The 25034-nt window shown below is 40.0% G+C and overlaps 1 protein-coding gene across 2 annotated transcripts in view; it reads right to left on the reverse strand.

Annotated features, from left to right (window-relative positions):
* The window catches only part of TMTC1 (transmembrane O-mannosyltransferase targeting cadherins 1), a 272886-nt gene that overhangs the window by 120500 nt on the left and 127352 nt on the right, over positions 1–25034 (reverse strand). For both annotated transcript variants that reach the window (XM_039255271.1, XM_039255272.1), the window contains exon 8: positions 5222–5411. In XM_039255271.1, the coding sequence (XP_039111202.1) occupies positions 5222–5411 (190 nt within the window). The remainder of the gene's footprint in view (positions 1–5221; positions 5412–25034) is intronic.

Below are 25034 nucleotides of genomic sequence, written 5' to 3' on the forward strand. Positions count from 1 at the left end.
AAATACTGGGTGTGGCAAGCTCTTGATTGTAGAAATGTGTCAATGAACAAAAGAGAAAAAAATCTCCGTCCTCATGGGGCTTACATTCTAGTTGGAGGAAAGAGACATTACATAAAAGAACAAAGTTACATAGCATTTTAGAAATTGGAAGTATAGTGAAGAAAAGTTAAGAGCTAAAAGGAGAAGAGTGGAGGGTATATGATTGCATTTTAAATAGGGTACCAAGAAGGTGAAATTTGAGCTCAAGTTTATGTAACCAATTGGCAAGCTAGAGTTTCTTGAGAATGGTTAGTCACACCATACTTGCTTCATCAACATGATTTACAAAATGATTAGGAAGTGAATTACTTTAACTAAGGTGTTTGAGAGAAAAATAGTTTCTTGCAGAGATAAGTGGATAGCCACCAGCAAAAAAAAAAAAAATAAAAAAAAAATGAAGCTCGAATCTCATCCCACTACATATAAAAAAATGAACTCAAAAGGGATCAAGGACCCAAATATAAGAGCTAAAACTCTAAAATTCTTAAAATGAAATCGAGTCATAAATCTTCATGACCTCTGCTTTGGCAATGGATTCTTAGGTCTGACAACAAAGGCAATGAATAACTAAGGAGGAGGAAAAGGAGGGGAAGGAGAAAGAAGAAAAGGGGGAGGGAGAGGGAGAAAAAAAAGAAAAGAAATTGGACTTTATTAAAAACTTGTGTGCATTAAAGACACTATTGAGAATGTGAAAAGACTAGAGAATGGGAGAAAGTATTTGCAGATCATGTACCTGTTGGGGATTTAATATCCTAAAACATAAAGAACTCTTACAACTCAACAACAAAAAGACAACCCAATTGAAAAATAACGAAAGGACTTGCAATGATATTTCTCCAAAGATACACAGATGGCCAATAAGCACATGAAAAGATGTTCACCATTGGCCATTAAAGAAATTCAAATCAAAACCACAAAGATTTATCTCTTCTTACCCACTAGGATGCCTTTAAACAAACTAATGGAAAATAACATGTATTAGTAAAGATTGAATATATAGGAACCATTTGTTCCATTATTCTGGGTAGGAAGGTTAAATAGTGTACCTACTATGAAAAACAGTTCCTCAAAAATTAAGTACCATATGACCTAGTTAATTGCCATATGACCTAGCAGTTTCATTCCTAGGTAGTATTCAAGAGAAATGAAAACATAACTCCATGCAGAAGCTTGCACACAAATGTTGTTAATATACCAATGCTCATAATAGCGAAAAGGTGGAAACAACCGAAATATCCATCAACAGATGAATGGATAAAAAATTTGTGGTATATACAGCCAATGGAATATTATTCAGCAATTAAAAGGAACGAAGTATGGTACATGCCACAACCTGGATGAACTTCAAAGTTCATCTTTTTATATGATGTATCCAGAATGGGCCAATCCACTGAGACAGACAGCAGATTAGAGTTTACCAGGGGATAAGGAGGGGACAGTTGGGAGTGATTGGTGCTTTTAGTGAGGCAATGAAAAGGTTCTGAAATTAGAGAGAGCTGGGGGTGCCTGGGTGGCTCAGATGGTTGAGAGCCTGCCTCTTAGTTTCGGCTCAGGTCGTGATTTCAAGGTTTCGTGAGTTCAAGCCCTGGGTTGGGCTCTGCACTAGCAGCATGGAGTCTGTTCGGGATTCTCTCTCTCTTCCTCTCTCTCTGTCCCTCTTGCACTGTCTCTGTCTCTCTCAAAATAAATAAATAAACTTATTAAAAAACAAAACAAAACAAAAAAGAGGGGCGCCTGGGTGCCTTAGTCAGTTAAGCTTCCGACTTCGGCTCAGGGTCATGATCTCGCAGTTTGTGAGTTTGAGCTCCGCATCGGGACCTGTGCTGACAGCTCAGAGCCTGGAGCCTGCTTCAGATTCTGTCTCCCTCTTTCTCTGCCCCTCACCCCCTCACGCTCTGTCTCTCTCTCTTTCAAAGATAAATGATCATTTTAAAAAAATTAAAGAAAAAAAGAAATTAGAGAGAACTGGTAGTTACACAACATGATGAATATATTAAAGTACCACTAAATTATACACGTCAAAAACGGTTAACTGTATGTTGTGTGAATTTCTCCTTAATATAAAAAAATTTTAATCAAACATTTTTCCATCAAATTTTCAGAATCATGCATTTGTTTTATATTCAATTGTCAGTTCTGTATTCATTCCTGCTTTTCATGCTTGTAACATTTTAATCTTTTTAAAAAACATAGCTTTAAAAAAACCATAGCTTTATTGACATACAGTCCACATACAACAGAATTCACCCATTTTGCATGTGTATGTATTTTGGTGAGTTTTGGTGAACATATGTCATTTAGCAACTATCACCATAATCAAGTTTTAAAAAACTATTGAGCTTCCCAAAAAGTCTCCTTAAGTCTTTTTACAGCCACATCTCTCTCCACGCATATTTTTAGTTCCCATTCCCACATATTTTGTCATTATAATCCTGCCTTCTCAAGGCATTTCTAGGCAGTTCTAGAAAAGGTAGACTTATAATGATAGACATTTTGTATGAATGGAATCATATGGTAGTGGTTTTATAGGTCTCACTTTTCTTTTTTTAATATTTTATTTTAAGTAAACTCTGCACCCAATGTGGGGCCCAAACTCACAACCCCAAGATGTAGAGTCACATGCTCCACAGACTGAGCCAGCCAGGCACTCCTGCCTGGCTTCTTTTACGACATTTTTAGGGCACCTGGGTGGCTCAGTCAGTTAAGCATCTGACTTTGGCTCAGGTCATGATTTCACGATTTGTGGGTTCAAGCCCCGCATTGGGCTCTGTGCTGACAGCTCGGAGCCTGGAGCCTGCTTCAGATTCTGTGTCTCCCTCTCTCTCTCTGCCCCTCTGCTGCTCATGCTCTGTCTCTCTATATTATCAAAAATAAAGCAAAAAAGAAATTTAAAAAAAAGAAAAGAAAGAAATTTTTAAGATATGTCTGAGGTTCATGTATTTTTTTATGTATAAATAAATTATTTTACTTATAAAAATTTGTAAAAAATTGTTAAAAAATTCCTTTACATTTCTGAATAATTTACCATATTCACTTTATCCATTTACATATTGAGGTCACTGTATTGTTTCCATTTTTCAGTTATTGTGAATACATACTTACAAGACTCTCATACATAAGTTTCTATCTTTCTTTGAGGAGTAGAATTGCTTAGTTTCATATTTAGCCTTTTAAGAACCTGCCAAATGTTTCCAAAGTGGCTGAGTAGTTTTTCTACCCTCATCAGTATGAGGGTTCCACTTGATCCACATTCTGGCCAGCACTTAGTATTGTAAATCTTTTTAATTTCAGTCATTCTAGTGGATATGCAGTGATATCTCTTTGTGGCTTTAATTAGCATTTCCCTAATGACTAATGACGCTGAGCACATTTGCGTGTTTTTTTCTGTGACGTGTCTGTTGGAATCTTTTGCCTATTTTTAATGAGTTATTTGTCTTATTTCTGAGTTTTAAGAGCTCTTTAAAAATCTCAGATACAAGTCACTTGTAGGTAAGTTTTGCAAATACTTTCTCCTAATTTGTGACTTACCTTTTGAGTGAATTACCATTATCTTTTGATGAGCAAAATTTTTAATTCTAATTATGTTCAGTTTGTCACCTTTTTCTTTTATAGTCTGTACTTTATGTCCTAAGAAATCTTTGCTTAACCCACGTCCACAAAGATTTTTCTCTTGTTTCCATTTAGAATTTTTGGTAGTATTTAACTCTTTTGTTTAGGACTACAATCCACTTAGAATTCATTTCTAGGTATACAGTATGAGGGAAGGCTTAATGTCACATTTTTCCTTATTGATATTCCATTATTTCAGCACTTATTACTTAAAAGACTACCCTTTCCCCATTGAATAATCTCGGTCACTTTGTCAAAAATCAATAGAGCATGTAAATGTGAGCTTACCTTTGGATTCTCAATTCTGTTCTGTTTTCTACTTAACTATTCCCAGCACCTCCCACCCCGAATTTGGGTCACATGCTCCTGCTCCTTTATATGTCCAGTAATCTGATAAAACACTAGGCACTGTGTGTCATACACTGTGGTGACTCTATATTCCATTTTGTTCAACTGAAATCTGCTGGTTTTACTGTTTTAATATGTAATGGATTTGCCTAGACTGAAAATGAAAAATCTGTTTCCTCTGCAGAGAGCTGAAATTTTTGCTCCTTTTTCTCCCCCGACTCTCTGGGGGACTCTCTATTGTGCCTGCATAGGTTGGTGATCAGCCAGTGATTTCAACAGCGGTTATACAGTAACAACTCATGCCAATGAAGCTTCCCCTCTCTGCTGCCCAACCTGTGTATGGGTTAAAAAACTCATTCAAATTTGCAGCAAATAAGTAAGTCTCCCCAGGCTTTCAAACTTGCTTGTGCTCCCTGGGCGCCCACTCTGTGTAGCAGCCAGCCACAAGTGCGTGCAGGGGATATTACCTCAGCCCTTCTATAGCTCTCTTGTTTCCAAGGGTTCCCCCTGAAGTCTCTTGCTGCTCAGCTACACTCCCAAACCAAATCAGCCACCTCTAACCAGTAAATCTATGGGTTTTTTTTCACATCAACTGGTGGGGGTGTGTTCAGGGGGGGTGGGGTGGGGTGGGGATGAGAAGACCCTTGGGCAAAAAGCATCTCATCCAGTACAGTAGCTGTTTTTCATAAGTAAACATTTTCAAGTTTTTGCTGCCTTTGATCATTTTTGAAACCTTTGCATTTGATCATTTCTTTTCCAGCTTAATACCATTTTTTTTTGTGAAGTGAGAATCACCCAACCAACTCAGGCAGTCATTAGTGGAAGTAGCATCTTAACCATATTTTAAGCACTTATGAATATATTATCATTATCTCATTTATCATTACACGAAATCAAACAAGTTACTTCAAAAATTAGTCGACTATAGCAGGAAAAAAATATCTTGTTTGCAAACATTAAATTTCAGCTCCAATTTCTACAGGCTTGGTAGAACAGTAAAAGATATCATAAAATTAAGGTGGCCATGATCTGTTAACTCTACTACAGTCTTTAAGATATATATTACTTACCTGGAAAAATTTTAATTTTTTGGTTTTTAGACTAAAGAGTAGATTCAGTTTAGACCCAGATCCCTGGTGGGGTGGGTAGGGGGAGGCAATACTAAGTAAATTTAGAGTATCTGTCTTCAAATGCTGAGAGTTCATCTGGATTTTAAGAAAATTACCTTGAAGGCTGCTAAACAATGAAGGCTCAGTAAGGTCATCACAACTGCCAGAAAGATGGTGGCTAAGTTCCGCATGTCCCATATAGTCTCTACCAGGGGAATACTGCCCACCTGCCAATCATAGCACAGGGTAACAGGTGCAAGCAGAAGCCACACGTTGAAGGCCAAGAGGTAGGAATAGGTAAGGAACCTATGAAGAGAAGAAGAATCATTGAAACACGACTCAAGGTCCATGATATTTCACAAACATTCATTGACAAAGATTTAATTAAACAGCATTTGTATACTGTCAGTGGCGTCTTACAGGAAAAGACAAAGTAAGGTGGAGGGCCACACTCGTTTACTCATTAAATAGAGCATATGGGAATAGATTTACTAGTTCTAGGCACTGTGGTAGGAGCTGGTCTTTCAACAGTGAACAAGACAGCTTCCGTGACATGTATTTAAAAATTATCATACATATAAATACATTACAACCTGAGATTAATGCCAAAAAGGGGAAGTTTGATGAAAGTATATGACAGAAATGCTGTTCTGCTAGGTATGATTCCCTGGGTAAGAGACATTTAAACCATCCTTTTTAAATAGTGCTCAGAATGGGGTACCTGGGTGGCTCAGTCGGTTAAGTGTCCGACTTCGGCTCAGATCATGATCTCACAGTTTGTGGGTTCGAGCCCCATGTCAGGCTCTGTGCTGACAGCTCAGAGCCTGAAGCCTGCTTCGGATTCTTTGTCTCCCTCTCTCTCTGACCCTCCCCTGCTGATGCTGCCTCTCTCTCTCTCAGAAATAAATAAAACATTTAAAAAATTAAAAAAAAAAACAGTGCTCAGAAAACTGCAGTAGATAGTAAAATATTTAATCATCTTTATAACAGATAGATCCATATTGAATTATTTATTTTTTAAAAAATCAGAATATCCATGGTAGAGAGATGAAGTCTCTTATTCACAAGTTGAAGTACAGCCATCCTCCCTGCTAAGGAGAACAGCCAGTTTGACCCAGGAAAGGAAGGAAAATAACTAATGCAGGTGGCGCTCCTGTTTCCTGGCTTTGTCTAGGTACTAAGAGAAGGTGAAAGGCATTCCAACAGACCCCATTTCTTTCAGGGTAGAGGAAACAGAACTTACTTAAATGTGAACTTGTTTTAAAAAACTGAATTTATTTAAATGTGTTCAGTGAACACAAACTCAGTAAGTGGTGGTCTAGGCCCTGGAGAATGGCAGAACTTTCAGCATACCGTAAACTTCATGCAAACCTGTGCACCAGGAGATGCCACACTCCAGCATGGTGTCTAGCGGCATGAGGCTCATCCCCAGGAGGACCCCCTGCCCCTATTAGAACCCTGGCCTGAGAAAGCTCAATGCCACCAGGAGAATTTACTATTGGCTCTAGCCAGCACCTGACAAAAGGCCTCTGACCTCCCTGTCACAGATCATTTTCTCCAAAGGGCTCACAATTGTGAATATGTATCTCCTACAACTCACAAGTCTTTCTCAAGGACCTGAGAGCCATTCCTGTGCAATGCAATCATCAGGAAGCAGGGGGCCTGCCTCCCAGTGTCCGCAAGAGGATAAACTGCCAGCCAGCAGACACAGCCCACCTAAATGTACTTAGACAACCATTCCTGTGTAGGTTTTCACTTCTTGGCCTCTTCTGAGTCACAGCTAGGCCCGTGCGCTCACTCACTCTCTCTCTAAAATGCCCAATCACCTCTGCACAAATCAGAATGGCACTCAGCTGTCTCCCCCGCTTTCAGCAGCTACTGAATGAAATCTGTTTTCACCTCTTTAACTGCTGTCCACCTGTGTTTCTGTTTGACACCCTATATAGGATTAAATAGAATAATTAGATAACTTCCTTGTCCTCACAAACTATATAATCTGGTAGTGAAAACAAGATATACAAAATTAAAGAAGCAGAATGAGTTGCTCACTGTAACAGTATAAAATGTGAAGGTAAGTCTTCTGCCAGTTGTCAGACTCTTGGAGGGATTCTTAGATTAGCAAAGAGGTTACCTCAAATAACTTCTAAGTTAGCTTCCAAGGAAAAGGGTTACTTCATTTTGAATTCCTCTCAACAAATAGCTACTGGTTGGGAACAACCTTCTCAGACCTTCCCAATTGATTCTCTTTCCTTTCCTCCTTTCCCTCCAAGGTTGGCAGTAAAAAAGTCATCACTGATGACCAGGTGAGGCTCAGGGATGAGGACTTATTCATTGCCCCACTCTCAAAGCCCAACAGAGAAATGGGTTGAAAGAGTGGGGATATCTCAATGGTATTTTCAACTCTTTCCTCTCTGTTGGTATTTTCAATAAAATGTTAATGTACAAATTGTGCATTATATACGCTGAAAGCTTGATGAAGTCCAAGCTTTGTTATTTAACAAAAATAAAAACAAAAACACTGCCTTATCCCCTTTAGTCTTGGGGCTGGGCAACTGTCTCTTGAGAGAATGCTAACTCCACAGGAAGATGACTGGGTCACTTAGGGCTTTGTTTTTTCACAGAGCTTCTAAGCTGATGCAATCTACTTAGCTCAGGAAAGAGTCTCTGGAACTAGGCCTTAAGAGGGAAGGCAGAATCAACAAACTTAGGAAAATCACAACATTTTGTCACTAAGTTACTCGCCAGGTCTTAAAAATTACTTTAAAAAATGGTACCTCTCCTTCTTGATATAATAATTAGCAGCAATGATTATAAATGGCTGCTAAAATTATTAGGTGACGAGCTGATAGGGTACTTCATAATGGATGATCAGGATAAATGAGGTGCCTAGAGCTGACTAACCACTTTTAACATCACAGAAAGGGAGACTAACATCCAGATGTCCTCCTGATGAATACATATGTCACTACTTATAAAGGAGTCTTATCGAAAGAAAGAAAGAAAGAAAGAAAGAAAGAAAGAAAGAAAGAAAGAAAGAAAGAAAGAAAGAAAAGGAAAGAAAAGAAAGTTAAACCTGATCAAGCCCTTTATTACCAGTTTACATCAAATACAGAGAATACCAGAACATGTTACATAACACCACAGGGATGCAATGTAACAAATCAAGAATGTTGGCATTCCATACAACACATGATGTCAGCTTCTTCAACAAATGTATTGTAGTAGGAGCAGGGGTGGGGGAAGAAGAGAAGAAAGAAGAGGGCATCTTAAATGAGACACAAGAGGGATCCTGGGTGGCTCAGTCAGTTAAGTGTCCAACTTCGGCTCAGGTCATAATCTTATGGTCTGTGGGTTCAAGCCCTGAATTGGGCTCTGGGCTGACAGCTCAGAGCCTGGAGCCTGCTTCAGATTCTGTGTCTCCCTCTCTCTCAGTCCCTTTCCTGCTCACATATTCCCTCTCTCTCTCTCTCTCTCAAAAATAAACATTTAAAAAAAAAGTTAAATGAGACATAAGAGATGTGCCAAACAAAGTGCAGATATTGCTTAAATGCTATTTCAAACCATTACTAAAAACAACCGCTTATGAGCAGGAAAAATTGAAGCATTGATTGGATATATGATACTAGAGAATCACTGTTAATTTTTAAAATGTGATAATGGTATTGTGGTTATATTTTTTAAGGATCCTTATCTTTCGGTATCCCATACTAAAATATATGCATATGAAATGAGGTGATATCTGGGGTTGGCTTTAAAATGAAGGACTTTAGGGGCAAGGGCACAGAAGAGGGTGGGGGTAGGAATGAAACAAGACTGGCCATGAGTTATGATTGTTGAAACTGGTTCATGGGTATGTAGAGGTTCTTTATGCCCTCTGCTCTACTCTTGTACATATCTGGTATTATCCATAATAACAATTATTTTTTAATTAGTGGGAAAAAGCAACAGAATTACAACAGGAACACCTTCTTATGTCTAACGGCAGCCTAACCATGGAATAGGTGCAAATGCTAACGTGGAAATTTTTATTTGAATTGTGAAGTTCATACTTTGGCCTTCCCCTGCAAGCTGTCTTCAGTTCCTTGTATTTTCTAGACTTGTAATGCCATATTAACAGAAAAGAAAAACATAAAGAATAATATTTTTTCAGGTATAATCTCAGTGTAGTCACTGGATTTTTTGAAAAAATATATTCATTATGACTTTTTACACAGGCTATAACCCAAATATGTTTTAAAAATAAAGTAAACCACAGAACTAAAAGCAACTTCCCCTCCTATAACACTAGAAAGGCCAACACTGTTAACTTACCCCTTTTAATACATGTGTGTTGTGTCCAAAAAATCAAGAGACATCACCTAGTGCATATGAATTCAGATCAGTGTTGCTAGTAAACTCTTTAAAAACTATTTGAAATACTGAAACAGCACTGGAAATTTTTTTTTCTGGCAAATTTAAGTGTAAAGAAGCCATCTGGAATCTCGCCAAAAGCTAATTACATTTCAGGGGGCTAGTGGAGCTGACTGTAATCAGCAACTCAAGTCTTTCTTTTAACTCACTGACTATGAATTAAATTTTAAACTAATCATCTTGTTTATTTCTGCTAAAATTTTAAAGATGAAATAATCTGTTGAATATCTCTACCCTGCTAGGTTCCTTTTATAAAGCAGGAGCAAAACCAAAATGAATTACTCACCAATTTTTTACCATGCACTCTGCTAACAGGAGGAAAGCCACTAGAATATCTTGCCAACAAAATGGATGGGATACACAGGGATTCAGCTTGAACAATTTAGTCATGTAGTTGCATCGACAGGCCAGGAGACACGTGAAAGGGAAGAAAAGGCTTTCGGGGAACTGGCATGTATCAAATGACACCAAAGGAAACTGGGTGGCCCTGAAAATTGAAATCTTCATTTTCATCGAGAAAAGGAGAGTGTTGTGAGGGCAAAAACATACCTAGATTCTATTCTTTACCTTTAAAAAAAAACCTTTTTGGCTAAGAAAAAACATGAACCTAGCATAATTCCTTATTCTAGGAAGATGCCTATGAGAGGTACAGAGAAAAAAAATCATGAGTCACAAGCAGAAATATACAGCACTTTCTTGTTTTCTATAAAAAATGTTACTGCTCCAAAGATCTTTCTTTCTAGTTCACCAAAAAAGTCCTTCCATTATTGCATAAATACAGGACACTGGGTCTACTGTATACACACTGCGTCCTCCTGGGAAGGGCACCAGCTAACACTGTCAATATACCAGCCTTGGTATAAGCCACCTTTACCACCACAGTGGTGCCCTCATTACCCATCTCTGCCTGTAGCCCCTAGGTTTTGGTGATCTGTCCTACCTGTCCCTACACTGTCCCCTATTTTCAACTCTTAAATTACCACTGATGCTTCAATAGGGCGTCCATAGTCTTGGTGTGCCCCAGCACTAACGGCAGGGCTTTTTCAGGCATAACTTGCTTTTTATTACCATTAGCATCTTCTCCTACCTATCACCTTTTCCAGAACTAGCCCAAGAAAGCTACTTCCTGTACTATCCTTCTCTATAGACAGGACATCTTCACTGGGATTCAATAAATGTTGAGTAATTATTCTGTGCACTTTTCTAGGTGCCGAAGGGTAGTAAGATCTAGTCCTCTACCCTCCAAAAAGCACTTTCAGCACTGGTGGTAAGAATGCATACAAACATTACATGGTTGAGTAATTGTGAAATATAAAGATACAATTTAAATGGAGTTCTAAGAAATGAGAAATTGATGAAAAACAAATGATTAATAACATCCTGGAGGATGGGGGGCCTGGGTGGCACAGTAGGTTAAGCATCCAACTTCAGTTCAGGTCATTAATTAGTGAGCTCTAACTGAGCCCTGCATTGGTCTATGTGCTGACAGCTCAGAGCCTGGAGCCTGCTTGGGATTCTGTGTCTCCGTCTTTCTCTGCCCCTCCCTCCCTCACGCTCTCTCTCTCAAATATAAACATTAAAAAATTTTTTTTGTAAGTGACATCCTAGAATCTATGGAGAATTTAAATAAGTGTAAAGATGGGAGTACAGGCAGAGCCACCAAATGGTTTCAGATTGTAAATGAACATGACACTTTCTGAGGAGAGTTAAGAATAAAGGTCACATTTGAGGCTCCTGGGTGGCTCAGTCAGGAATGTATTGGACTTCAGCTCTGATCACAATCTCCCAGTTCACAGGTACAAGCCCTTTATCAGGCTCTGTGCTGACAGCTCAGAGCCTGGAGCCTGCTTCAGATTCTGTCTCCCTCTCTCTCTGCCCCTCCTCCACTTGCACGCACACGTGCTCTCTCTCTCTCTCTCTCTCTCTCGCTCTTGCTCTCGCTCTCGCTCTCACTCTCAATCCTGTCTAAAAAATAAATAAACATTAAAAAGTTTTTAAAGAAGGGCTCTTGGGTGGCTCAGTTGGTTGAGCATACAACTTCGGCTCAGGTCATGATATCACTGTTGTGGATTCGAGCCCCACATCGGGCTCTGTGCTGATAGCTCAGAGCCTGGAGCCTGCTTCAGATTCTATGTCTTCCTCTCTGTCTGCCCCTTCCCTCCTCATGCTCTTTGTCTCTCAAAAAATAAAATAAAATGTCAAAAATTTTTTTTAATTTTTAAAGAATATAGGTCACACTACAGTACAAAATTTAAAATGTGTAATATAAAAAATTATACAATGATTCTGGCTAAAATGTCTAAAATGAAAAATATCACATCAGTGTTGGGGGAGATGTGGAGAAATTGGTACTGCTGTAAATTGATGAAGCCACTTTGGAGAACTGCAGGGAGTTTATGAAAGACTAATAATAAATGCATGGATGGTGCAGCAGGTCTACTCCTGAGTTCATACCCAACAGCACTGAAGACAGATGCGGACCAAAAGACACTTACCACATTGCTTGCAACTCTTTTCAATAGCCCCAACCAAACCGGAGATAACCAGATGTCCATCCACAATAAAATGGACATTTACATACACTGTCGTATATCCATTCAAAAGAAATCTAGTCAGCAACAAGAATGAGTGCAACGAGGATGAACGCCATAACATGGAACAAAATACAGAACAAAAACAGAAGACACCAAGGAAATCAAGGAAAATCAACTACAGACAAGGACAGGAGGACTGGAAGCAGGACCTGACTCCCGGGCCACAGGGCAACCCCAGCTACATGGACTGTGTAGAAGGCGGTCTGTCCCTTCATCCCCTTGCGTCTCTGTAATGCCAGAGCAGAAGGTGCCAGGACCTTCCAGGCATTCCAGGACCGAGGCCCAGCAATAGTACCACTCAATACTTGCTCCTTCAGTACCTGGCAAGAGAGACAGCAAGCCCATTTCCACATGGTGAGTCAGAAAAGAGGTCCCGATGACTCACACCTCTGGCTGTGTTTTGTTTCATGTTTAAAGTTCTGCTGGATTCTAAGCACCAATGGCCTAATCAAACCAGCTCAATTTAAAGTAGGGTTATTTTTTAAATTCCCATGAGAATCTAAAGACAGGCAAGTAAGAGTAGAACCAGGCTTCTCACAAACCCAGACCAAGTGCATACAGGAAGGCAAGGCGGCACCCCACCTCCCTCTGGGCCACAGCCTTCCTCACAGTTGCCCTGCTCCGTGTCATGGGGGCCTCTCGCACCGGTTCAGGACGGAGGCCGGAGCATGGGCGTGAGGGCGGTCCCCTCTCCTTCTCCCCTGTCTGCACACAAACTTATCACTACAGTTTTCACGGCTCTCTCTCAGGTGTCCAGGTCCCCAGAGCAGTGTCTGTCAACTCCCCTCACCTTCTGGAACCAACTCTCACAGGCCGCTGAACTCCAGCCCCAGCTGACCTTCAGGTCCCAGTGAGGATGTCACGTCCTCTGACAACCCTTCCCCGTGACAGCCCGCTGCTAGACCAGGTGGGTGGCTCCCACACACCATTCATACTGCCACCCCACATCCTCCCCATGCTGCCCGGTGGCTGCCCGTTCATGCGCCTGTCTTCTCACCAAAGCGGAAGCTCCTGGGGGACAGGGCTGTGTCTCGTGGGTAGTTATTTCTCCTGCACGTAGCTCTTCAAATGGATGGATTTGGTGGGTTTTAAAAAATTAACCTGATATTAAAATCATACCTAAAAATCTGAAAACATTCCCATTTTATACTTTTGGTTTGGGCCTGAGGCAACCACACAGTTCTATATGGTCCTACAAAAGACACCTGCTGGGTTTTTAGTTGTCCAGGTACGTAGCTGAAGGGCGCAAACCAGAGATTCTGCTTTTGTGTGTGTGGCCCCGCCCCCTCAGCTCTAGCTCATGGCGCAAGGCACCATCAAATAGTGAGGAATGCGTGACTAAAGATACCACCTCTTATATGTCACAGAAGCATCATTCAAAAGCGATGCCAGACTTACATTTTCTTATTTTACATTAAACTGCAATGAATATAGTTTGAGAATTCGTGTTACCATGGATAAACGATAAAGTGAATCTGAAATGTCATTAAGTTTCTCTGACCTTTTTAATGTGCCATTAATACACTTATCTAATTAGCAGAGACAGCTACATCAGAATAGAAAAAATGAATTTCAATATGTAGGACTGTCAGCAACAACTTCTCATCCATATATCTATTAAAAAGAAGTAAATAGCACCTTCTGCAAAATAAATACTTGGTTCATTTCTTATCTAAGGTTTGTTTTTTTCTGCAAAGCATTTAACAAACATCTTTATTTCAAACTAACATACTTTCTCTCACCGAATGCAGGTTTGGATTCCACAGAGCAAACATGTACTAACTGGTTACCAGGCCGCAGGCACAGAGTTCCAGATTTCCACACAAGCAAGAATCCTGTTGGTATACTAACGAACCACATCCCGTAGCATTAAAAATCCCTTAAACATGTAGAGCATTTTTTAGTTCACAAAGTATTTGCATATAAGGACTAGCTGATCCCAACATAATCTCTATGAAGTAGGTATTACCCTCTTTTTTGCAGTTGGGAAATAGCCTAAAGGAGGCTGTGGCTTGTTCAGTGTCCTGCAGCAAACCCATAGCAGAGTCTATACACAAGAAACTGTTTGCCCACTCCACATGGAACTCTCCCCGGCAGCATACAGTCTTCCATTAACACCTCTTTATTAATGTGCAGAACAGAAAGGAAATATAATGGATCAAATATTGGTGTTTCATGGAGAAGAGCTTGCCTGAGACCCTGACTTATTTCTTCAACAGTGAAGCTCAGATGAACTTCAGTTTTAATATAATACAAGCAAGCACACAAAAAACCAAAACTCTAGCTTTTAGTTAAAGCAGAGCTAACAAAAACTTAAAACCAGTGTGTGAGCCCCGCTACAGCACAGTAAACAGATGACTGCACTGATATAAATGTTTGTCAGAGCATCACACAGCAAGAAATAGAATCCTTATATAAAAAGCTGAGGCTTGGCATTTTATTTGTTATGAAAAGCAATTTTTGTCTTTATGTTCCATCATTAGGAAAAAAGAAGAGAATTGTTTCTTTCATTTTTATTAGCTTCTCAGGGATTTAAGATTATAATGGAAACATTATGTGGATTTATTTTTTAAGTTTATTTATTTATTTTGAAAGAGAGAGAGCATGAGTGGTGTAGGGGTAGAAAGAGAAGGATAGAGAATTCCAAGCTGGCTGACACAGGGCTTGAACTCATGAACCATGGGATCATGACCCAAGCTGAGATCAAGAGTCAGACGGCCAAAGGCTTGTATAGTTTGTTTTGTTTTGTTTTGTTTTGTTTAATATTTACTGATTTACTTATGGAGGGGGAGAGAGAGAGAGAGAGCATAAGTTGGGGAGAGAGACAAAGAGAAGGAGACACAGAATCTGAAGCAAGCTCCAAGCTGTCAGCACAGGGCTCAATGCAGGGCTCAAACCCACGAACCATGAGATCATGCTGAGCTGAAATCGGACACTTAACTAACTGAGCCACCAAGAGCCCCTTATATGGTTTTAAGAAGTAAAGCGGGGCGCCTGGGTGGTTCAGTCGGTTGGGCGTCCGACTTCGGCTCTGGTCATGATCTCACGGTTCGTGGGTTCGAGTCCCGCGTCGGGCTCTGTGCTGACGGTCAGCTCAGAGCCTAGAGCCTGTTTCAGATTCTGTGTCTCCCTCGCTCCCTGCCCCTCCACTGTTCACGCTGTCTGTCCCTCTCAGAAAAAAAAAAAAAAAAACAAACATTACAAAAAAAAGAAGTAAAGTATTCATAAGTGATCAGAGGAGAAATTTCCAACAACTGATCCCCAGAGGTAACATGTGCTCCTCCATAAGCTGCCATTTCTGGCTCCCACCCTTTCCTCTTCCTTGTATTTCTCCCCTTCATTTCCAGAGTCCAAGACAAATTAGGTCAAGTGCCATTACCTAGTGCCATTTTACTTGGAAAAACAACTCTCAGTGCCCTGATAACCTCTTTCATCCCTAAAAAGTTACTTTCTTTTTTTTAAATGTTTTTAAATGTTTACTTATCTTTAAGAGACAGAGAGACAGAGCATAAGCGGAGGAGGGGCAGAAAGAGAGGGAGATGCTGAATCTGAAGCAGGCTCCAGGCTCTGAGCTGTCAGCACAGACCCCACGCAGGGCTCAAACCCATGTACTGTGAGATCATGACCTGAGCTGAAGTTGGACGCTCAGCCAATTGAGCCACCCAGGTGCCCCCTAAAAAGCTACTTTCTCAGAACATAATACAAAGTCCATAATGGAGACAACAGTCCCTATACAGAGAGTTCTTTAGGCACAGAGGACACAGTTTACACCTGAGGGTTCCAAAAGAGTGACACACACCTGCCTCCAGGTCCACTTAGTCTGCTGGTCAAATCAAGGCTCCCTTACCCACGTGATTCTTTCAGAATTTCTGTGACATGAATTAGAGATCTTTGTTTTTAGCTTACTTCTCTGGATAAATCTGATATTCACCCTAGTTTGGTAATCACTGCTTCAAATATTAGAATAACTTCAGTTTCATTTTTTTAAAAAACTACATGTATAAGGGACCTCCTAATACAAGGCCCTGCTAATTGCTAAAGCAAGAACAGAGCAGCTCATTTTGCAGAGCTCACCTGAAACACACAATGCATCTTAAAATGATAATTTAAATGTTAATTCAATTTGTTCGGAGTTTATTATGAAACAGAGAGAGCTATAAAGATTAGGAAGACATAGTTCCCTAAGACTGTAACAATCAAAACCTAAGGTTTTGTTTGTGCCTATTTGAAACTAAACTGAAAACGGAATGAGGAAAAGAAGCTTCTTTAGAAAGAAGATGCTGAGTTCTACCTTCATCTTATTATTTTGTATCTTGATATTTTCCTACAAAGTAATACGAGCCTTTGTCATTTTTTCTGAAGAGCAGAAACAGATCTATCCACTTAAGTAGATACATTCTACTTGCTTATCCAGGACTACATCTCATGAAAATACATGATGCTGATAGGAGGCCTTTATACTCTTTCACTGAAAATCCTATTTTATCTATTTTCTTGGATTTGAAAGACAACCATTTACAACATTATAAAGGCAATACTTCTTCCATCAAGTGTACATGGCTTTACATCCTGTCCCCTTCCAATCTGTAGATGGAAAACCAATTACGAGGCAGAAGCCACCGAGAGGGGCCTTAATAGTGGATCATTACGTTATTTCTTCCCCAGGCTCCAGCCCTATGCAGAAGCCACACTTAACTCAGGCTTTTGTTCTTATTTTTAATTCAAGATTTACAAGATTGAATGTCGATGTATCACATTTCTGAAGAGACTTCCGTAAACAGAGGAGTAAATCCTGGGCCAAAGAACAATTCTGTGATAGAACAAGTTGCACATAAACCTCTTCATCACCTCTCAAATGCAAGTGTGCTGAAACTACCAAAGCAGAATCTCTGGGCACTGAACTCCAGAACTGATACTTCCATGTGATTCCCAAGTGCCTTAGAGACACATGCAGGTTTGGCATCGCTGCTAGAGTGAAATCCTAGGGCCCTGATGGCTGCAGTCAGGGCACGATTTTCGGTGGTAATTTACAAGAAGCATAAGTGTCCATGGTCTTGGGCTCTCAAGGGCAATTTGTTCAGATGGGACTCAAATTCTAAGTTAATCTTCACACTCAAAGGTGGAACACAGTACAAATCCTCCCACCATTCAAAATCAGCTGAGTTGGCAGATTGGAAAAACCACCTAAACCCGAGGCAGAGGAAGGCTGTGGAGTGTGCGGTGTGGGTGCCACCCTGCCAACCTGCGCATCCTCTGTCCTCCTCAGACCAAGAGACCCAATGCTGGCTCTAGGCCAGTGCTGCCCGAGGGAAATAAAATAAAAGCACGTGTCATTTTAAATTTCCTATGAGCTACATTAAACAAAGTGAAATCAAACATGATAAATTAGTTTTAGTAATATATTGTGTTTCAATGAATATACTCAAAATATGACTTCAATGTGTAATCAATATAAAAATTATATTTTAATTTTTTTTTCTTACAAGATTTCATCTCCAAAATCCTATGTAGACTTTATATCCACAGCACGTTTCAATTCAGATTAGCCACATCTGAAGTGTTCAGTCGCCTCCTGTGACTCGTGGCTCCTGTAGTGGCCAGTGAAGATCTAGACAATCACGCTGGCCCTCAGTCCCATCCTTCACCTCTCCCATACTCAACTTTTCCTGGATTTTATCTGGTTAGTTCAGGATTCCTGCTACAAACCCAGGACTCAATCCTTGGCTCTAACTACTTTCCACTCTCAAATCCAGTCACAAAATTTTCCAGCCTCAAATTTCCCAAATCACCTGGTATTTATTTCTATTTTTATTTCTTGTCCCTCTGTTTTAGAACATGCTTTTGTTTCTACTCACTCTCTTTCACCTCTGGCAAAAACTTCTGTTCTGGCCCTTGTTCCAACTAAAATTCCCCGTGGGATGGGAGGGATGGAGGGATTTGGACAGATGAAGGCAAAATTTTCTGAACTATAAAATATTTTAAGAAGTCACAGCTATAGCCAAGCTTTCGAGACATTCAAGATGCAAGAGCTGTGAAAGCACTGGAGGTTAAGTAGGAGAGCCAAGCTGACAAAACAGGAGGGAGACGAGGGTCCCACAGAGAATGTTCCCTTAGACACTCCTGGCTAAGGGTTTCACCACCTCACTAGAGCAGGAGCTGAAAATTAATACCAGAGCCACCGTGCTGTATCTGTATTGCTGTGTTATGTGAAATCATGCAAATTAATCAGATATCCCACAGCATAAATCCCATCATTCTCAAGGAAACATTTTGTTGCTTTTATGAAGTTACAAGTAAACAAACCCTTGCAGATATTTTTGAAGACAGAAGATTCAACAAGACATTGACTTGAGGGGAGGCTGCCACTGATAATTACAACCACGCTTCTCGTGTTCCTGGAGGGGAATATCAGGTGTGCGACAACCTCCTCAGAAGGTACCCCAACTAGGCTCACTCCTTTTTGCTGGGTGCCACAACCAGGATCACCATTCATCCACTCAACAAAACGCCCAAGATTTATTTTGTGCCAGGCCCCAAGCTAAAGCCTAGTTAGAGAATGAAATAATGTTGAGTCACCAAGGCAGCCGTTGCTCACAGAGCTAAGAGCAAAACTATTCAGTACTCCGGGTCTGCTTTTAGAGCACTCTCCTACCCAACTTCCTGATATCTACTTCTGGGAAGTGGTCACCTCTCTTCTTGAATGGAAGACACCGGCCCTAAGATCACCCAGCCACCTACCCTAGACCTGTTCTCTGACCAATGCTCCCACTGCAAAGCTGCCAGGCTCCAGGCTCCTTCTCCTTCCTAAGTCAACACACCAGATCCTAGATGTCAAGAGAAGAGCAATCTTACCGAAGCAGTTCACACTCCAGTAGAAAGAACTAAGTGTATAGCCTGGGGTGGAGGGGTGGGCAGTCACTATGAGTTTTATATCAGGGAAACCTTTCCGCAAGAGCTAGCACTTACCTGAGCCTTCATAAATGGGCTGAGCTTAGACTGGGAAACAGATGTCACAGGTAAACAGAAAATGGATGGCGGGGGGGGTGGTCTGTGAGGGCCCCATGATTCTGAGGTATTCTGTTGTAGTGGTTCAGGAAACATGCTTGAGAATCTTTATTGATACATGATGATGGGGGGGGGTTAGAAAACATGTTATTAACATGTTTTTGATTTTTGTTGTTACTTCTTTCTTTTATTTTTCTTTTTTTTAAGAAAACATCATCACAGGTTATATCAGACACAAAGCTATGTACTCATTAAGTCCATTTAATTCTCCATCCCCCGAGTACCTAGAAGACTCTATTTTCCAGTACCTCTCCAGTTAGCTGGGACACAGGTGCTGTGAGTCCCTTGAAGCTGAAATGATATTGATAAGGTGCATGGCTAAATGAATGCTTGATGATATTAAGGAATTATTGGCAACATTTTTAGGATATCATTAAGATACGCTGGTTATATTTTTAAAAAGACATTCTATTGTTATGGTATGAATGTTTGTGTGTCCCCGACCCTGCCCCAAAGTAATATGTTTAAACTTAATCCCTAATGTCATGGTATTAGGAGGTGGGGCCTTTGGGAGCTGATTAGGTCGTAAAGGTAGAGTCCCTAGAAATAAAATTAGTGCCATGGGGCACCTGGGTGGCTCAATTAAGTGTCTGACTCTTGATTATGGCTCAGGTCATGATCTCACAGTTTGTAAGACAGAGCCACGTGTCAGGCTCTACACTGACAGCATGGAGCCTGCTTGGGACCCTCTCTCTCCCTCCGCCCCCTTTCTCTCCCTCTCTGCCCCTCCCCTGCTTGTGTGCATGCTTTCCCTCTCAAAATACATAAATAACCATTTAAAAAAAAAGAAATAAGATTAGTGCCTTCATAAAAGCCACACCACAGAGCTTCTTCACCTCTTTCACCACCTTCCACAGAAGGAAGGAGGGGAATAGGAGCCAGGAAGAGGGCTCTCACTAGAATACGATCATGCTAGTGCCTCAATCTTGGACGTTCAGCCTCCGGGACTGAAAAAAATATGTTTCTTTTGTTTAAAAGCCACCCGGTCTATGGTATTTTGTTAGAGCAGCATGAATGGACTAGAATATTTATGTTTTAGAGACACTATGCACTGAAAAAATGATAATCAAATTGACCTTATATGTGGGACTGATCTCATAACTGTTTGGTGATGACTGGAGAAAATGATGAGAGGCAAGTGTGGAGGGTTTGATGAAACAAGGCTGAACACAGTTGATAAAGGCTGAAAATGGGTGATGGGAACAAACATGGGAATTGATTCTAAGAGTCTCTATTGTTAAGTATTTGAAAGTTTCATTATAAGACGTATGGGACCCTCAAACTTTCTCTTCCTCTGCCTGCACTGGCATAGTCATTCCTGATGACCAACTAATCTTTGACAAAGCAGGAAAGAATATCCAATGGAAAAAAGACAGGCTCTCCAGCAGGTGGTGCTGGGGAAACTGGACAGCGACATGCAGAAAAATGAACCTGGACCACTTTCTTACACCACACACACAAAATAAACTCAAAATGGATGAAAGACCTAAATATAAGACAAGAAGCCATCAAAATCCTTGAGGAGAAAGCAGGCCAAAACCTCTTTGGCCTTGGCCACAGCAACTTCTTACTCAACACATCTCTGGAGGCAAGGGAAACAAAGCAAAAGTGAATCATTGGGGCCTCAACAAAGTAAAAAGCTTCTGCACAGAGAAGGAAACAATCAGCAAAACTAAAAGGCAACTGACAGAATGGAAAAGGATATTTGCAAACGACATATTAGATAAAGTGTTAGTATCCAAAATCTATAAAGAACTTATCAAACTCAACACCCCAAAAAAACAAATAACCCAGTGAGGAAATGGGCAAAAGACATGAATAGACACTTCTCCAAAGAAGACATCCAGATGGCCAACCAACTCATGAAGAAATGCTCAACAACACTCATCATCAGGGAAATACAAATCAAAACCACAATGAGATACCACCTCACATGCGTGAGAATGCCTAACATTAAAAATTCAGGCAACAATAGATGTTGGTGAGGATGCAGAGAAAGAGGATCTCTTTTGCACTGCTGGTGAGAATGCAAACTGGTGCAGGCACTCTGGAAAACAGTATGGAGATTCCTCAAAAAATTAAAAATAGAACTACCCTATGACCCAGCAATTGCACTGCTAGGTATTTATCCAAGGGATATAGGGATGCTGTTTCGAAGGGGCACATGCACTCCAATGTTTATAGCAGCACTATCAACAATAGTCAATGTATGGAAAAAGCCCAAATTTCCATCAATGGATGAATGGATAAAAAAGATGTAGTATTACTCGGCAATCAAAAAGAATATGAAATGTTGCCATTTGCAACTACGTGGATGGAACTAGGGGGTATTATGCTAAGCGAAATTAGTCAGAGAAAGACAAACATCATCTGACTTCACTCATATGAGGACTTTAAGATACAAAAACACCCGCGTCGGGCTCTGTGCTGACTGCCAGCTCAGAGCCTGGAGCCTGTTTCAGTCTGTGACTCCCTCTCTCTCTGACCCTCCCCTGCTCACACTGTCTGTCTGTCTCTCTCTCCCTCCTAGAAATAAAAAAAAATAAATAAAACATTATAAGATACAAAAACAGATGAACATAAGGGAAGGGAAGCAAAAAACAATACAAAAACAGAAAGGGGGACAAAACCTAAGAGACTCTTAAACATGGAGAACAGAGAGGGTTGCTGGAGGGGTTGTGGGAGGGGGGATGGGCTACATGGGTAAGTGGCATTAAGAAATCTACTCCAGAATCATTACTGCACTATATACTACATGCTAACTAACTTGGATGTTAATTGAAAAAAAAAAAATTTTTTTTAAAAAGCCAGGCAAGGATAAATCCAGAGGTGGTGGTTTGAAGTGGTCATTAGAGACAGAAAGGTAAATGTAGGTATCATGTTCTTAGATGCAGCAGACATATGAGAGTAGATTTAATCATCTCTTCATGCATTATACAATAAACAGTTATTGTGGCTCTGCCCTGGGCTTAGCACTGGCTAATATGCTGGAGAGCCAAAGGAATATGATATGGTCTCTACCCTTGAGAAACTTCCATTCAAGTGGGAAATAAAAATTAGTAAGTAGTCCATAATAGCAAAATGGAATAAGACAGAAAAAAATATATGGCCAAGATTTTAAGAAGGTTCTGGCAAGATCTAGAATCAACAATGGCTGAAGGAAATGGCATTATAGGACTGGAAAAGCAACATGTAAAAGGACTCTGAGGTAAAAGGCAGGGCTACATTTAGGGAACTGAAGCAGCTTAGGATGGTTAATGTCTAAGGTTAGGGAGGAAGGCAGTGGGGTATCAAGAAATGAGCCTCGGGGCGCCTGGGTGGCTTAGTCAGTTAAGCGTCCGACTTTCACTTAGGTCATGATCTCGCGGTTTGTGGGTTCGAGCCCTGCGTCGGGCTCTGTGCTGACTGCCAGCTCAGAGCCTGGAGCCTGTTTCAGTCTGTGACTCCCTCTCTCTCTTACCCTCCCCTGCTCACGCTGTCTCTCTCTCTTTCCTAGAAATAAATAAATAAGTAAAAACATTTAAAAAAATTAAAAAAGAAAAAAAAAAAAAAAAAAGAAATGAGCCTGAAGAGAACAGCCCTGGCCAAAATCCTTACTTCTCATTCTAAAGGGTACGGGAAACCACTGACCTTTTAAATAACAAGCCAGTGAGAAATATCAGCTGGAAATAGTGTGGAAGACAGATCCAAGGAGAGCAAACTGTGGGCAGAGAGACAAGTTAGTAGGATTTCAGTAATACAGGAGAGAGATGGTGAGGACTTTAATGAAAATGGTAGCAGCAAGGGTGGATGTAAGTAAAGAAATTCTAGCAACATTAAGATCAAAGGGACAGGACTATGTGACTGCTTAGAGGTGAGAAATGACAGGAAGGTAGTAGTCAGTCATGATTACTAGGTTATTTGGTTTGGACAACTGTCCCTGGGGGAACTTGGTTGTCAAGACAAAGTTGTGCAATCAAACTACAGTATCTCCTCCATTCTTTAAATTCTTATACTTTTCTTCTCAGGCCTAAAGTAGAAGCATTTAATTCAATCTCATGCCATTCAACTGATCCACACAATCTCAATTAACTATGGGTTGAAAAAGTTATTGATCAATCACATAGAATTCTTGACAGCTAATATAGCCTGAATGTTTGGGTTAAAATAAAAAGATGAAAAATTAAGAGTCTTATTGCCAGCATATCATGATAATGATGATCCTCCAATTCTTTCCCGATTTACCTTGTGATCTGACATACCCAATGATCAAGTATAAGAAGTCAAATTCTAAATGGCTTCTAAACAGCTGTTAACATAAACTAAAGTATGATTTTAAAAATATTTTTAAAACCTCAGTCCTCATACAAATACACAGCGAAAATGAAGGTTTACATAACTTTTTAATAGGGCAACTAGAAATTTGATAAAGCCAGTTTAAAAGAAAATTTGAGTTAGGCAAAGCCTTCTTTCTTAGAGATAAGCACAAGCAACAAAAATAAAATAGACTGATTTCATCAAATTTAAAAACATTTGTGCTCAAAAGGACACCACCAAGAAAGTGAAATAACAACCCACAGAAAGGCAGAAAATGTTTATAAATCATATCTGATAAGCAACCTATATCTATAATACATAGAAAACTATTACAGCTCAATAATAAAAACTCAATAATAAAATGCCTCAATAATAAAAATAATTAAAAACTGGTCAAATAATCTGAATAGAAATATCTTCAAAGAAGATACAGAAGTGACCACTAAGCATATGAAAAGTTGTTCTACATCATTAGCCATTAGGAAAATGCAAATCAAAAGCTTAATGAAATACCATTTCATACCCACTCATATGGCTGTAATTAAAACAACAGAAAGATCATCAAAAAGACAAGTGTTGGTGAGGATATGAAGAAACTATACCCTCATATGTGGCTAGCAGACATGTAAAATGGTGCAGCTGCTTTGGTAAATAGTCTGGTAGCTCCTCAAAAAGTTAAATACATAGTTAATACATATGACCTGGGAATTCCACTCCTGGGTACATGTACAAGAGAAATGAAAACATATAGTGAAACAAAACCTTACACATGAATGTTCACAGCAGCATTATTCATAGCAGCCAAAAAGTGCAAACAACCCAAAAGTCCATCAATAGATGAAAGGAAAAATAAAAAGTGGCATACCCATATAATGGCATATTACTGGGGAATTAAAAAAGAATGAAGTATGAACACATGCTACAACATGGATGAATCTTGAACATGTTCAGTGAAAGGCGTCAGTCACAAAAGACAAATTATTATTTGACTCCACTGACATGACATGTCCAGAATTGGCAACTCAATGGAGACAAAAAGTTGTCTAGGAGTCGGGGACTGCTAAAGGATAGAACATTTCTTTCTAGGGAGATTAAAATGTTCTAAAATTGATTTTGATGATGGTTGCACAATTCTGTGAGCATAACAAAAATCACTGAATTGTATATTTTAAATAAGTGAATTGTATGGCATGAAAATTGCACCTCTGGGGGCACCTGGGTGGCTCAGTTGGTTAAACATCTGACTTCAGCTCAGGTTATGATCTCACGGTTCAGGAGTTCAAGCCCGCATCGGGCTCTGTGCTGACAGCTAGCTCAGAACCTGGAGCCTGCTTCAGATTCTGTGTCTCCCTTTCTCTCTGTCCCACCCCCCACTCATGCTCTGTCTCTCCCCCCCGCCTCTCTCTCAAATATATAAAAACATTAAAAAAAGAAAATTATAGCTCTGTAAAGCTGTTATTATCTATCTATCTATCTATCTATCTATCTATATAGATACTTATATCAATAGATACAAATTAAATTTGAAAAACTAGTGTTACAATGTTCACGAAAAATAAAAAGG

This window comes from Hyaena hyaena, unplaced genomic scaffold (genome assembly GCF_003009895.1).
Source record: "Hyaena hyaena isolate Hyena2069 unplaced genomic scaffold, ASM300989v1 scaffold_520, whole genome shotgun sequence".
Classification (NCBI taxonomy): domain Eukaryota; kingdom Metazoa; phylum Chordata; class Mammalia; order Carnivora; family Hyaenidae; genus Hyaena; species Hyaena hyaena.